Genomic DNA, 16,257 nt, shown 5'->3' with positions numbered 1-16,257 from the left:
CAACACATTTGCAATGTGGTCAATTTTTAATGGACCATATTAAATAATTTTTTCAGATTTTATATTGGTTGCAGATGGATTGAGTAGATGATCTGCCCAAACCCTGTGTTATGTCGCCATCTTTTGGCAAGACAAAATACACATGAGGACATGTCACGCACAGTACACTTCAACATGCAATTTGCCATATGAAGTTAATTTGGAAAAGTTTTAGTTTATCTATATTTTGTAAACGTTAGGCCTACTATAAATAAAGAATAAAACAAATGTTTGCTGTCCGTCATGATTAAAGTCATAAATGTTGAAGTTAAAATGTTTGAAAATTGCATAAGATTTTAAAACATTACCACTTACAAACGTTACAAACTATAATACAAGATGATATTTCATGTAGATTCCTTTCCAGTATGAGTCTATTGAGAGCCCACATGAATTAATATTCAGCCTGATTGAAAAAACGATTGAGTCTTCTAAGCATTTTAGCTATATTGTAATGTGGCTTTTTGTCAGGCTAATGATTAAAAAATACCATATTTAATAAGCAGACTATGTCGTTGTTTCTGATGAAAATATAAAGCCTATGAAATTAATTTATTTGTTACCATTTTCGTATTTGTTGTCCATATTTTCCGTGGTAAGCACATTGACGACAAAATACCGTATCTTATTTAAACTGTAATTTCTGGAATTATTAGTTAGTTCTAATGTTATTATATCATTTGTTTTATAACTGTAAAAACCAACAAGTTAACAGTTCTATTACAATAAAAAGTTCACAACGATGGATTTTGAGCTTAATTATGGTTACCATGGTGACGATCGAGATGTGAAAATTGTTTTGTAGGAAATAAATAATAGTCTAAATCATCTGCCAGTGCATTTTTACAGGTTCTTAATTATCTGAAAGATTATCATGGTGATATACAATTTATGTCTCTGATATATGTGTTGTTCTTAGCTAAATGCTGCCCCCATTTGGATATTGTGAATCTTTCATTTCGAAACGAAATAAAGTGTTATACAGAAATATCATAAAGCCCGTATTTTTTTAAGCAATCTTTAGTACAGTTCAGCTAGTTTACTGTATTTGATATATAAGAGTTGAATATACAACAGAGGGACAGGATTCAGAAATATTTTTCACTGATTGCTTTTTCCAGACTGGCATCTAATCTCCTCATTTATATTCGTAAAATTGTCTGGTGTTTTAAATTTTAAAACAAGTGAGTTCTATTAAAATACAATTATTTATGTTTTCAAAAACATTTATTTAAACTTTCATCAAATAATGTCCATATTAGTTAATTTAGACAACATGAGTGGAAAATACATTGTCATATGGAAAAAATACAAACAAACCTCACTAAAAAGAACAAAATTCCCCATATTAAATTCAGAAAATTGTTAGAATTTGATATGTGCAGAAGTATTTTTAAGGTTTTAACCTTAAAAAGGTTTTAACTTGTTTAGAATGCTTCAGCAGACCTTAATGTAAATAAACCGTTTTGTATTTTATATAAGTTTGTAATGGAATTTAAATTTTCAATTTATGAAATATACAGAGCAAAACATTCCAATCAAAAGAAAGCGACCAACAAATAAAACAACATCTTTAATGTGCTTTTATAGTTTTATAGTTGACAACTGACTGAAAAACAGATGTTAAAGTAACAAATATAAGAGCGGTCTGACCGGCAAATGCACATTTTTGAAGAAACCCAGGGATTTAATAATAGTGGAGATTACACAGCGTGTGAGTCAAGTTCTCAGTTGTTCAGAGCAGAGTGCCGTCTGTCTCCATCAGCTCTGACTACGATGATGTAGAGACTTCATCAGAGCTCATCATGCTGCACTGGATCATTGCTGGGCTGAATAAAAACACCCTCCATTACCTTCCAGTAGTTATGGTGATTGGGCAATGACATTCCATGGACCTCACGCTGGCCTCTGATTGGATGACCGTACTGTTCTCCGGTAATGCTGAGGAAAACCTCTGTGCCGACGTGTTTAAATCGCACAGCATCGTCTCGCTCCCAGAATATTCCGCTGCACTGTACTGCCCATACATCTAAATCATCACCTTGTCCATTTTCCCCGAACGCACTGACCTCCTGCAGACATGAAACAGATCTATTTTTTATGTTTTGTTGCTACAAGTTTCACTGTTAATTCAATTGTATTGATTCATCAGACTGGATTGGTAGGTTAAGAAAGAATCAACATGTGAAGCATAGATGACAGAACCAAAAGGAAATAAGCACAATTAGAAGAATGAATATGGAAATATGCAGGCTATATAGCACTTTTCCATGGGTAAAGGTATTTACGTTACTTAACAAATAATTTGTATAACACTTTCCACGAACCATGAATGTATAATGCATTATAAAGAGTTATTAAAGGGTAAAATGCATTATAATTCTTCATAATGTGAGTTCTAATGCATTATATGTAGTTGTATTGAAGTATAACCAGTATAAAATGTGTGGTGTAACAATCAATTGCTAAGTGTTATAATGTATTAACTGAAATAACAATTATTTATAAGACATTACAATGCATTAAAAGGTGCATTACAATGCTTAAAAACTACTTTTATACATGCATGCTTTAAGGAAAGTGTTACCATATTTTTTTGTAGAAGGATCTTTTGTGTGTGTGCTGAACAAAATGAATCCACAGCGTGTTGCTAACAAACATTATTTTGTTGACTGGACTCAGATACCAAAGTTTTCGTCCAAAAATTGCAAAATTTTGTAAGCTCAGCAAACAGAAATGTTCCCAGCATGTATTGTTGACTATTTACTTCAGTTTTGAACTTTTTATTCTTTGCTAACTTTATTCAGGCGTTGTTATCATTGAAAATACTTAGTTGCCTGTTGTATTTAGAGTTGTTTTTAAGAATGATGTTTCATGATTGTCACCATGTTTGAGTTTCTGGTGTTGAGGTGTAAGTGCATGATCCCATACTCCTGTCTTTGAAAAAGGATTCAACACAAACTGCTTGAGCAGTTACTGAACCAATGTTGTGCTCTGTCTTAGACTTATGTTAGAGCATGTTCATAATAAAAAATAATATAAAAAAAAAAAAATTTGGGCTGGGTGGACTTCAACCCACTGTTGAGGGGACCAACAAATTTAATTTTTGTCCTGTTATTTCAAGTTGGTTCAACTGATTTTACTTTGTTGTAATTACTTAGAAACTTCAGTTGAGATAAACTACTTGATCAAAAGTTGAGTAAACAAAAAAGTTTTTTTGAGATTTTTTTGTTGTATGGGCTTTTTTTTACAGTGAACACTATGCAATAACAATAAAGAGTGATTTTAGCAATCAAATCTGGGGCCATTGGAAATCTATTTCCATGCTTAGTACGAAAATGTTTATGTAAAAAAATACCTGGTTGTTAGACAGTGGAGAGCTGAAGTGATGCGAGTGTAAATTGCGGCCAGTCTTCAAATGTGTGATTCGTATTGCCTGATTACATCGAATTGGCTCTCCACGCTGGCAAATGCCATTGGGGTTTTCTCGGATACGCCAGTAGCTGTTGGCATCGTCAGCTGAATCTACACCAGTTACCGACTGCTGGCCACTACCTATAGAGTTGGATGAAACATTTATATTTGTTACCATAAACTTAACACACAAATACACTAACCTAAGGACTGAACCTAAAGTTACCATGGTACATCAAAAAGGCATGGTATATCTAACGTGATGTCAATTGCAGGTGCACCTGTCGTCATAGTTACATTTACCTCTCAAAAAGTAACCAATTCTTAACCCTAATATCTAATTTACCAACAAACATTAAACGGAAACAGAAAGATGTAATTTACTAATAACTGGTGATTGGCAATATTGGTAACGTTAGTTATTAGCATTCTGGCTAATGCATGCCCCAGCTGCTATTACAATGATCCCAATAAGAGGAGCCAAATACAAAAATGAAATTAAACAAGATGACTAAATACACGAAATAGTAATTTAGAAAACTAGATTATATTTAATACCTGAGCCATATTTGACATCATGCGAATGAAGTCTGACGCTGTGCCGGGTGTTCATCAGTTTAACAAGAGACCCACACGTGACATAGCTCGAGTCCACATCACGACCAGCGCACATCGCAGATAACAAAATAAAATCCAATAGGACAGAAATAACCCTTAATTGTCCCATTATCACGGCTTGCATCTATCTACATAACAGAAAGAGCGATACAGAGAGTCTCATTCAAAAGCTGACACGCTTTCTAGCCAATCGCGACATGACAAGTCCGAAAACAAGGAAGCGATCGGGGCGCATACACGGAACACGGTGATTGGTCGAGAGCGTGGTGATGTCACGTCGAGAATTGAATAGATGATTGAAATAAAAAAAAGACGACTGTCTAAAGTTACACATGGATTAATAGATCGGGGATAGTTGTCACTCAGGAGTTGTTCCAGTTTCTGTATAGAAATGTGTTTAAACCAAAAACTACGTTGAGTACATTTTACAAATGTTTATGCCAGCCTGCTGGTACAACCAATAGAAAAACTCTGTAGTGTTATTTTTATGCTAAAGCGTCACATTTAAATATGCCTAGAGTAGCCTAAGTCTTATGTGGCTTACTAACCTGATCTTTAAGTAAAGTATGCACTGACATAATACCAAATATTTTATACTATTTATTCCATTTATATTTAGTTCAGTCGTTTTAGTGATTATAATAATTTGAAATGAAGTGGTTGTTGTTTGGTAAAAGTGTGTCAAAACGTATGAACCAGTCCACAAACAAATAAAGGAGTCTAACCCGAATCTGAGGTATTGGAATAATGTAATTATTATTATTAAACTTACATTCTGAGAGCCTACTCGGGCTACTTGCATCTTTAAAGCTACTCTAAGTCATTCAGTTGCGTTTCATACAGTAGGCTACAGCCGAGAGATTGAGACAGTTATGTAGTAAAACTTTACGGGCGTGTCCTCCCTGAGGGCGTTTACACAGAATCAAGTTTCGCGTAAAACAACTAGTCCGAGCGCAAAAAGAAACGCAACGCTGTAATGACAACATGCAACGTGTCATGTATGTATACCCCACTTGAGGTTTGAGAGAAAAAATATCATTCGTTTTTAAACATGTGTATCCATAAAGCAAGTTCAATTCTATGTGTTGTGTTATGTCATGAAAACCATAAACCCTCGGCTACGTGTCTTGGGAATTTTTCACAACAGACACGTAAGCACCTTCACACCTGATGCCTAGGATCTGTGTTGAACGTTCACAAGAACAGCGAGTTCTGGTAAGTGTAACACAGATAACTTGTTTTCGTCCTTTAAACTAAAGTAAACAAAGGCTTATAAATGTCTACAGAAGACCATCGTCTCTTTATCACTTTATCACCACACATCATTATAATTTCTATAATATATATTATAGATAATAGATTTTTCATTCCTGTCTTTAATGGCTTACTGATGCTTGTAGATTTAGCAGATAATAAAAGAAGAAATAATCTTGCAAGAAGAAATACATTTATTGTTTAAATGTTCAAATAACATTTAAATACTTCACATTAATTGCAAAACTTTCATGCATACGATGCTGGCATACTAAAATTCTCTAAATAGTAAATAGTAAATCAAATATAAAACAATGCTTGAATTGAAACTCGGTTTGGATAAGAAGGTCATCCAAATGCATAAATGTAAATTTGAACCTCTTGTTTCATACACTCTCTATTCTTCGCTGCTGACAACAAATATACTAGACCTCATATTTTACTTTTCTGTACTTACCTTATGGTATTATAATAGTATTTTATTAAATGTATTATTCCTGCTTTATAAAAGCGTTTTATTTTGTCCTGATTCAACATGCATCACATGTTGGCGTAATTTGAATGTTACCCTATAGATGGCGCTACAACCCCGGAAAAGGAAATTGCATTTTATTCATTCGGTCGGGTCTGATCCGTTCACGATACATTGCGAAACGCGAAAATGGCAAACAAACCTTATTAAAATGGGTAAGCGAACGGCCCTATCGTTCTTTTCAAGTATTTCTACATTTCAAAATAGATGATGTAGTCCTGTTGATACTGACATTGATTAGTTTCTTAAAATTACGTGTTATTAACAATGGATCAAGGGTTAACAGAGATAACTTACATCATAACCAACGTGATATAATGGGCTGATGTCAAAGTATGTGAGATTACTATAGGTCGGCGAACACAGATGGTAGACGGCCTGACATTGGTTATGAATATGACACATTCATTGTGACGTGTTGATTGAAGGAAACACGGTTTCCTGTCTGAATAGTTTCTTCATTCATCATATGACTTCTCCAGGCGAGACTTTTATTCTTTCAACTGTTGTTGGTGTGTTCATCAGCGTCAAGGAGAGGAGAAGATGCCTCAACCCAAAGTGAAGCTGGTGGTGACAGGAGATGATTTTGGCTATTGTGAGAGGAGGAATCAGGGGATTGTGGATTGTTTTAAAGCTGGTGGGATCTCCAATGTCTCTCTGTTGGTCAATGCATTCTCGGCGAAGCATGCAGCAGATCTGGCCAAAGAGGCTACTGAAGTAGGCCTACATTATGGCAGTTATATAATCTGATCGATGATAAATCTGATAAAAAATGAATTAGATTGATGGCTTCAGATCTGCTTATATTTTTATGTGAACAGATATGATATTCCTATTGGACTCCATGCAAATCTCTCGGAAGGTCTTCCTGTTTCTCAGAAACTGACAGGCTCAACACTCCTCAACAAAGATGGGTTCTTTCATGGAAAGATGGGCTTCCGGGAAGTTCTGCAGAGTGGTCACCTCAAGATGTCGGAGGTAAATCGGGACACAACACACTCGTATATGCCAAACTTGAAGTCTAATGAAAGTCTATTAAGGTTGGCATCCATATGGCAGTGCTTGTTATAGAAGCAAAATCGTAGTTAACATCCAGTGTCATTATGACAGACACTAATAAGCAAATCTATTTTAGTTTGTTTGTTTCTGATAACACAGTGAGGTTTTTTTAAATGCACGGGTTTGTTGTAAAGCCAAAGGTGTGGGTTAGAGAGAAAACAACATGTGATATATTTACGAAATAAACATTCAGCATACTGTCTGCATTATGTTACTACTGAGCCAAATATAAAAACATTACAAAGATTCTAAAAAAATAATATGTGTCTGTTAAAGGTGGAGGCGGAGCTCAGTGCCCAGGTAAATCGGTTCTGTGAACTGATTGGACACATGCCCGAACATATGGATGGCCACCAGCATGTTCACATACTGCCAGGCGAGGACAAAGTTCATCTTAACTGTCTTGTCACCAAATCCTGAAAGTGTCATTGCTTTAAAGTTGTCAGAGTTTCATGTCGGTGCTGTATTGTTTATGCTTTACAACCCAGGCAGAAAGTGTTGCAGAACCTGAGCATAAATAAAACTAAGTATACATCATTAAAACAGCATACTTGCAATTGGTAATAGACATACCTTTATCATTCATGGCATTGGTCAAAATATTAAAGCAATGATTCAACACTAGAACTAGGAAGATTTGTTTATTTCATATGTATTAGACTTCATATAAACAACCAAGCATTTTAGCTGCTTTTCTGTACGTAATATGATATACAAAGTAAATGTTGTATGGGTTTTCCTAATACCAAAACTACAAATTGTAGAAAGATAATTTATATTGTCATGTTTCTTGTATAAATGTTTTCAGAGGTACGAGAAGTGTTTGCCCGTGTTCTCTCTGATTTTGGGATCACCTACACACGGGTCCCAGTGGAGCCAGGTCTAAAATTCTGTACGTTCCTCCCCTACCATCTCCGATGCTTCTACACACAGGTTGAAAAAGAAGCTCTTGAGTCTGTCGAAGTCTTTCATCGGCATGGAATTAGGTATGTAAGGCCATTTGAAATGTAAGGAAGTAATTGCCAACATGTGAATTCCTTTTATTACAAAATTCTTTTTAACCTTTTATTATTTTTTCAAATATTTTTGAAATGGCATGACTTGGACTAAATGATAAAGATCAAACCCAGACGAGATGGAAACTCCTTCAATACGGTTTAAAAAGCATCTCAGGGTGAGACCTCGAGATGCTGGCTGATAAAATGCCAAAATAACATTTAATCGAATTCTAGTCAAAGGGTAACTACACCGATGATGATAAAATAAAACACAGTTTTCATTTAGTTTAGATTAAAGGTTTTAGATATTGTATTGTAGTCACATTCCCATGAAAATATAGTTGGTGTTATTCGGAGATCTTATTTGATTTTATAAAACACATGTAGTGACAGTGCGCCACTTTTTTTAAATAATTGATGTAAAACAAATTTGGCATCAATTTTCAATTGTCAAATATTGGGTATTTTTGATATAATCCGTCCTGGTGTTTACACAAGTCATACTTACCTTAAAAAATTATTCATATGATCTTATGTCTCTCCTCAGGTGGCCTGACATATATCTGGGTCTAAGCACCATGGGTAAAAATATGACCACGTCTAACCTCAAACGAGCTTTAGGCTTCACGCTAGAGGCACATGCATCATCACTGGATGATGGTGTAATTTCTCCATTAATACTGACACAGACCAGTGAAACAGCGGTTAACTCCCATCAGCCAGTTACCGCTGAACTCATGGTTCATCCTGGATATCAGAGTCATCCGCAGCAGGGCGGATGCGGAGAAGGACCGGATGATTTCTCACAGTCCTCAGACCGAGTACATGAGCTTAATACTTTACAGGACCCTCAGGTACTCAGTTATTATAGGCAACAGGGGATCCACCTCTGTGCCTTTAAAGACCTTTAACAACACTCCAGGTTATCCAGAAGCTGCTCTAGGATCAATTTTAATTGTGGCTACCATCTGTGGACTTGCAGTTGTAATTCAAAGGTGCATTTTTAATTAGATTTGATGAGCGAAAAAAGCCTCATATTTATGACTGTAATAAATGTACTATATGAAGATTTTAACTGAACATGTAGCGCTTACTTTATATATTTAAAATTGCAATTTATTTTCTTTTAAGTACAACGTTTGAAACAAATGTATTTATGATATTTAATTTTGAAATTGAATTAAAAGCATAGTCTCTTTTATTCGGTGTGTTTCTTTTTGTGTGTAGATTTACGCAGTCATTAGTAAAATAAAAACATGTAGAAAACCAGTGCACAGTTTATATATTTAAGTATTTCTTTTCCATCCTAAACTTTACAAAAAACTACATCAAAGCGGAATGTCTTTCAAAACCTGTAGGACTCGTTCTTGTGTAGAACACAAACACACAAGACATTCTGACAAATGTCTCCGTGGTTTCATGTCTGTACAATAGGTGCCAATGTTGTTGCAAATATTTTTTGTCTTCTGCAGAAGAAAGTCATACAGGTTTGGAATGACACAAGGGTGAAAAAATCATTTTCGATTTGGGTGAACTATCCCTTTGAATTCTAGCCTACTAATAACTAAGTTTTAGAAACATTTTGGTTTTATAGTAGTCTTTGTTTAATATAAGAAACTAGACATTTACAAAAACATCTCACTTTTTTAAGTGGGATTTGGAATGGAATATTATGATTGGTTAGTTTGGTTTTATTAGCAAATCTCAATCAAAACGGATCAGCATTTATAAACTATATAGAATATAACAGTATTTCCTGGATTTTGTCGTCTTATTTATTTTGATGCATAACATGTAGAGCATTTGTAAAGTCATAATTTCTATAACTGCAAAAATAAAGGAATAGTCACTGTGAAGACTAAAGATTATCGTATTCAAAAAGACTCTACCCAAAATTAAATATCTTGACCATGAGGACGCCAACACAACATTTAATTTAGTTTTGTCTAGTTCCCCAAAATGGTAGTATGAATTTGACACAGTTAAAGCAAAGCGTAGAGAATATTCTTGAAAACCCACGGTCAACTACTGTGTTTATTCTGTTTCGGGAGGAAAGGTGGAATAATATTTCTCAGTAGCGTACATTTCTGTAAATCTAGGGGCCATTTCCACGTTTAAACCAAAATAATCCACAATATACAAGATTTTCCTATGAAACATGTTAAAAGAGAGATGTTTAAAATTAGTGATCATAATGGAAAACTACGCTCAATCACACAAATAGCATTTTTCCTTTTTTCATTTGTGAAAAAGTATTTCAAAGCAGTATTGGCCTATAAGCCTCCGTTGTTGTTGTTGACTTTACAGTGGTTTCGCCGATTCTAGGTTTGGTAAAGGGCTGAACGCAGCCTGTTTCTCAGACAAGCTATGTAACCCATCAAGTGCAGTGAAAATAAAAAGGTTACGTGAAATATTTGCTGCTGTTGCTGTAATCCTTCATTCCTTCTCCATGTTTGGAAATTTAAGAGTGTGAGAGAGGGAACAAAATACTAATATACATTATAAATTACAATTCAGCTTCTTGAATGAATGGTCACATCCAAAAGTAATCGAAAGTTTTGTGTAATAATGCAATGATTCATTTGCTTTTTACAAAAAGGGTCAAACAGCATTCGTTACCGAATACAATTTCAACTTCTTTGTCTTAAGTTATCCTCCAACCAATTTACATGTTTTTAAACTTTGGAAAGAAAAACAAAAACATAGTAGAAAGTTAGTAAGGGCCTCAAGCTAACACCAGAAACCGGGATGCCAGGTCGGGTGTCCTCACGATGTCCCGCTCAAAGACGGAGGCCGCAGCTGTGCTGTACTTCTCCAGCTCAACTAGAGTGACACGTGTAAAGGAGAGGAGGAGAAGGAAAGAAAGAGGAGAGGAAGAAGAGGGAGTAGAGGTTGGGTGGTTGAGTAGAAGGTAGTAGAGCGAAGGAAGGGGCAGAGGAGGCGGGGTTTGGGTTTTGGAGTTGGGGCTACACACTTGTCAGGTATTGTTAGTCCACTGGCCGCTTTTCGCCGTGTTTCTTTGTAAACTCTTCTGCGTTCTTAAAGAATTTTTTACGGTCTTTTGAGTATTCTTCTGCTAGGTCGGCCCTCAGAGGGTGTTCTGGCTGTGGATCGTTCACCAAGGCAATGAGCGATTGAATTACTGTAAAGAAGGATGAAAAACAATGTTAATGTATGTTACCATTTAAAATTAACCCCCATAAGCTAAACACAAATGAAGGTGATTATGAGTGGATGTATGAAGTCGGTTGTTCTCTGGTGCACACAGGTCTCCTGGTGTAGTAACTACAGGTATACAAAAAATTATGTTTAAAAAAAAATTTTGGTTTGAAATTCCTTACTTTGTTTTTCAATATATTGGCCACTTGATTTTGCCATTTAATGAAAAGACTACCATAGGGTTTAAGATAATTCTTGCAGCCCAGTATGTTAGGAGTGCTTGATTATGGACAAAAATCATAATCACAATCATTTAACAAGATTACTCAAGACTTTGAATTTTTTTTTTAATTGAATAAAACTAAACAAAATATATGTTAAGAAAAAGCACAGCTGAACTGCTGTTAAGGAAAGGATGTGCTGTGGATTTATACCACAAGAAAAGAGAGGAACCTTGCAAAATGGAATGACGTTAAATAATCCTTTTACCTCGATTATTTTGTTTATGTAATTTTTGAAGGCCAAAATTGTCGATTATATTAATATTCTATTAATTGCACAGCCCTACGGTATGTACACAACTTTACTAGTATAATATGGATGAAAATCTATTTTTTCTAAAACGAATCGAGTAGATTCAGCAGTTCAATATCCGAGGAAAAAAAGACCCAATTTCTTTTATTTCAGTAAACTATATAATACGGTTAAGATACAATCCTAAAACAATTTTAAAATATCACAAGGCTAGACGTTATTAACAGAACATGACTTTTGTCAGTCAGTGTTACCAAGCCATCAAAATATTTGACAGATACAGCAGAGAATAGATTTTTACTAATTACTAAATTGTGATCCAAACACTGGACCACTGTTGTGGCTTTTATACCAACCTGTTTTTTTATATTTAAATCATTGCCCCACTTCATTAAAACTGAGTAATCGCTGGGACCCAGATCTCACTTACCTAAGAATCTTGCTTTATATCATCCCTATGATCTAGGTAGCTCTATACAGCAGTCGGATTTACAGATACAAAGCAAATAAAAACTAGAGGGATAAATAAAAACTATAACAGTTTAACACTGAAACAAATGCAGTGAAACTCACCTTGGTCAGTTTTGGTGGCTGGCTTCCAGTTCTCTGCGCTAATGACAGGCAGACAGACCTGTCCCTTCTCGTCAATGTTGGGGTGATAGATCTTTGTTTTAAACGTGATCTTGGGAGGTTTGAAAGGGTATTCTGCAGGGAAGATGATCTCAATCCGGAACGCCCCTTTGTCGTATGGAGGGTTGTCCTGTGAAAAGGCAAACATCACATGGTATTGTGCGCACAGGTCAGTCTGTTGTCTGTATGGTATACAACAATAAACCGATGTTATTAGCAAACACTTACTGGAACAATGAGGCCCTGCCATGTCAATATGTTTGATTCGTCAACTTGGATGTTACGGAAGTTTTTCATCCCAGATTTGCGGATTTCTTCAAGCTCCTGAAAATAATGAGAAAATCAGAAACACAGTGTTACGACTGCTTATATGGAAATATTCTCTTTAATGTATAATGATCTGCAAAGCTGTATTTATAAATGCAAATCAAAATAACATTTCTAGATCAGTGTGATTTAGGAGTTAGTCTGCAATATGCTTCAGCACCACAAACATCATGGGTTCAATTCCAAGGAATATAAACAGATAAAATGTATGACTTGAATGTATGGAAGTTGCTTAAAATGTGTCCGTCAAATTTCTGCATTATGCAAACATACTAAGCCAATTCTTCTTTAATATTCGAGCACCATATCTAAGCTAGCACTTTTGTTGTCTAGCAAAAAATGTCTTTGTATTAAGCTTTATATATATATATATATATATATATATATAAATATATATAAATAATCACATGAAACACCACTGTTAGCTGCCTGACATTTACAGCCACTGTTATCTAATAAGGAAGTGAATTCAACATCATTGTGTGACACTGCCATACCCCACCAAATCTAACCTGTGTTCTAACACCCTAACACTTCGAATACACGACTATTTTGAGTAAAAATGAGGGTTACACACATATATGTTGCTCGATGTCGGTAATTCACATACATGTAGCGAGTCATTTATATACAAGACGGAAGTTTATGAAGAGAAAGTCAGTTTCGTTTTCCATTTAGGGCGTAAATTCAGCTAGTCACCTGAAACTCATTAAACAATTGATATTAGTTGACAGTTAAACACTTTAAGCTTTTAAAGCCCGAGGGGGTGAATTTCTGAGTTTATTATATTAACGTTAGTCAGATATAGTTTGACCTATCCGTGTCCTCTCTGGGGCAATTGTATTGACTTCAAAACTACATCGATCTCTATGAGAGACCCATAAGGTCCCCATTTCACCTCATTTAATTCAAATAATTTTTATTTAAACAAAGACTGTTCGGTTTGGACACAACTGAGCCCGGTCTGGAGAAAACCATCGCAGCAAACACTTCTGTTTTGTCGTAATTCATTACCATATGCTGAATTTCTCTCAATTACGCACTGTCAAGAACTTAAACTGAATCATAAGGCACCAAAGTCTAGTCTATCAGCACGTTGTCTCGCCGATCTCGACCCAAACCTATTTATACCGTCTCGGGGCCTCCGCCGCTGCTTTTCCTCCTTCATGTTTGGAAACGCAAAGCGAGCCGAGTCATCGGGCGCGAGAAGCGCTCATTTCCACGCCGATCAAGACCTGACGAACGATCGAAACGCGTTTTTGGCTAGTTAAACTCGCGATTAACCCACTGTCCCGTCGTCGCGTGTGATGGGTGTATATCGGAGGTGTAAAAAGTACAAGTTTTGAACGTCTACCTTGTGTAGTCTCCTGCTCGCCGCCATCTTGAATCTTTCAACTAATCCCAGAATGCACTGCGGCAGCTCCAGCGATGGAATCACGAGCCCGTGGGCTGGTTTTGTGGGTCGGATGATCCGGGATCAGTTTGTGTGGATCCATTTGAAGCGCGTTACAGGTGAAACGGGGACTACACGAAATGATCCCAGATCAGCAAGCGTGGGTACTTTCCATTACTAAATGAAACAAAAATGGCATTCATTAGCTTACTCTGATTTTGGAATTTAGCCATCAAGTAAACAAATTATTTAGCATTTATTTTTTGATAACCGCCAAAATGTATAAAAGCTAACACATTATTATTCCCGTTGTTATAGTAAAGTTCAGGATTTAGGAATGTCAATAATTTAATAAACATTCTTGACTAGGAAGTGAAAATTTATAGTTAAAAAGAGTTTCTAGTGAATGGCCATAAGATGTCACTGTCGAGTTATTATAAAAATTGGAATGCGCTTGATTACAGTGTAATAATGAAAATAAATTATAAATATTTTTTGATATGTCAAATGTCAAAATAAGTAAACGAAGAAATATAGCCTAGCTTTATAATGGAATTGATAAGTATGTTTTATTAGTCATGAGATGAAAAAAGAAAAAATCTAAATGTAATATATATTTTAAATTAACAAGTTTATTGTTGCATACACTTTACATTATAATGATGAAGCAAGAAATAAACAAATAATGCATTTATTTACAGTGTTGGTGCGCTTTTATTTTATATTTTGCTGTCCCCTTGCTCAAAAATCTTTAGCAAAACTAAACCTTTCTTCTGTATGCATTCTGCGCATTGAATTTAGATAGTGTATCGATTCCCTTTATCAAATTATTTTAAACAATGTTCATGATTTGCATAAATGTAAAGTTATTACAGGGCACAGATGTTCAAGAGAGAGTCCAAACCTTCATTTTTTTGTCATTTATATAGATTGTTTATTAAACATGCTTTCTTTACAAACCTGCCTTCCTTTATCATTTTCATAATTTGTTAAAACGACTAAAACTGTTATTATTCATGTCTAGCAGCCCTTTTGTATTTGTATTTTTGTTTATGCATTTGTGGTTATGTGGCTTTGCCCGACTGCTTGAAAATGTATTTTTTGTGTCCCAGAAGCCCATTCTACATTGCCAGTCAAAGACTGATAAAGGGTCTGGCGCACACTTTCATGGTTCCTGTAAGCCTCATGACAGAAACGACATGAACAGACTTGCTTCCCCCTGTGGCATTTTCAGGTAAAGCTGGGCCGTTGGTTAGGATAGGAACTGCTAACTTTCTTGTTCCTGCTTTTGTTAAGTTTAAGATTAGGTTAGTCATATTTTTTTAAAATATATGTTTATGATCAAAGTTAATTTCATAATTAGGTAAAACTGATGAAATTTGATGCAACGTGTAAACACTGATTTCGCGTCCACTCATGTGCCTTCATGACACGCTTAATGTAGTGCTCAACTTGTATCTTGTTAATACAACTTGTTAATTATAGGTTGTACAGTTTTAAATCCTAAAGATGGGCTTTGGAGCATCAGTAAAGCAAAGTAGGTCAAAGACCATTTATGTGTTTTTGAATATCTCCACAATTTTTTTGGATTGTGCAAGAATGTAGCTCTAGTTTCAGCACATGGATTAATTGGACTTTACTGGTACATATTTAATTATTTTGTACTGGCATTAGGGTTGTCTCGATGTCAGATTTTCAGATGACCAGGTGGAGTGAGTTTGTAACATCATATTAGTAGTATTAACACAACAGTATTGATCGGGATGTGACACACCCAGCAAACACATAGTGTATACAAAAAAAGAGGCAGAAAAAACATTATATAGCTTATAATATTTTTTTCTATTCCATACTTAACATTAAATAACCAGTTAGTAAAATATAGCAGCATCTAGTGGTAAGTTTGCAAATTGCAACCAGTGGCTCAGTGCACCGCTGACCCCTCCCTTTCGAAACACTACGCTAGCTGACACAGGACAAAGATGTCGTCACATTTTTACATCTTTGCCGAAGGAGATAACGTATTTAAGAAATGCACTCTTTGTCCATTTAGGGCTACTGAATTCCCTGCAAGGGAACCCGGGGTGTATGTACTGTATGTAGATAGAAAAACTCATATTTTGCATAATGATCTTCTGCACATGCAGATATATATTCTTCAATATAAATTCTAAGAATCACCCTTTTTCATGTTGCATTGACTCCTTGCTGATTTTTTTTCTTGAAGAGAAAATGTCTTTAAATAGCCCAGTACTTTCTCTGTTCAAAAGCACTTTCTGACAGAATCTCTTACCAAACGT

General features: G+C 35.4%; 3 protein-coding genes across 3 annotated transcripts; 1 reads left to right on the top strand and 2 right to left on the bottom strand.

Moving 5' to 3' along the window:
- Positions 1-1,599: 1,599 nt before the first annotated feature.
- On the bottom strand, positions 1,600-4,283 carry sdf2l1 (stromal cell-derived factor 2-like 1). The gene is made up of 3 exons (XM_056747418.1): positions 4,012-4,283; positions 3,398-3,594; positions 1,600-2,111 (listed from the first exon to the last, which is right to left on the bottom strand). Exons 1-3 carry the CDS (start codon positions 4,193-4,195, stop codon positions 1,833-1,835), a joined length of 660 nt encoding a protein of 219 aa, XP_056603396.1. The 5' UTR covers positions 4,196-4,283; the 3' UTR covers positions 1,600-1,832.
- A 718-nt stretch (positions 4,284-5,001) lies between these two features.
- ydjc (YdjC chitooligosaccharide deacetylase homolog) lies at positions 5,002-9,183 on the top strand. Its single transcript, XM_056746779.1, has 7 exons — positions 5,002-5,069; positions 5,219-5,286; positions 6,383-6,562; positions 6,677-6,835; positions 7,193-7,292; positions 7,725-7,902; positions 8,462-9,183. Exons 2-7 carry the CDS (start codon positions 5,242-5,244, stop codon positions 8,823-8,825), a joined length of 1,026 nt encoding a protein of 341 aa, XP_056602757.1. The 5' UTR covers positions 5,002-5,069; positions 5,219-5,241; the 3' UTR covers positions 8,826-9,183.
- Positions 9,184-9,934: 751 nt separating this feature from the next.
- ube2l3b (ubiquitin-conjugating enzyme E2L 3b) lies at positions 9,935-13,977 on the bottom strand. The gene is made up of 4 exons (XM_056746780.1): positions 13,919-13,977; positions 12,466-12,561; positions 12,181-12,367; positions 9,935-11,056 (listed from the first exon to the last, which is right to left on the bottom strand). The coding sequence occupies exons 1-4, from the start codon at positions 13,943-13,945 to the stop codon at positions 10,902-10,904; spliced, it is 465 nt and encodes a 154-aa protein (XP_056602758.1). The 5' UTR covers positions 13,946-13,977; the 3' UTR covers positions 9,935-10,901.
- Between the last annotated feature and the right edge of the window lie 2,280 nt (positions 13,978-16,257).

Source organism: Triplophysa dalaica, chromosome 4 (genome assembly GCF_015846415.1).
Source record: "Triplophysa dalaica isolate WHDGS20190420 chromosome 4, ASM1584641v1, whole genome shotgun sequence".
NCBI lineage: Eukaryota > Metazoa > Chordata > Actinopteri > Cypriniformes > Nemacheilidae > Triplophysa > Triplophysa dalaica.
Note: the sequence above shows the minus strand (reverse complement) of the source record. Positions and strands in the feature narration are given on the sequence as shown.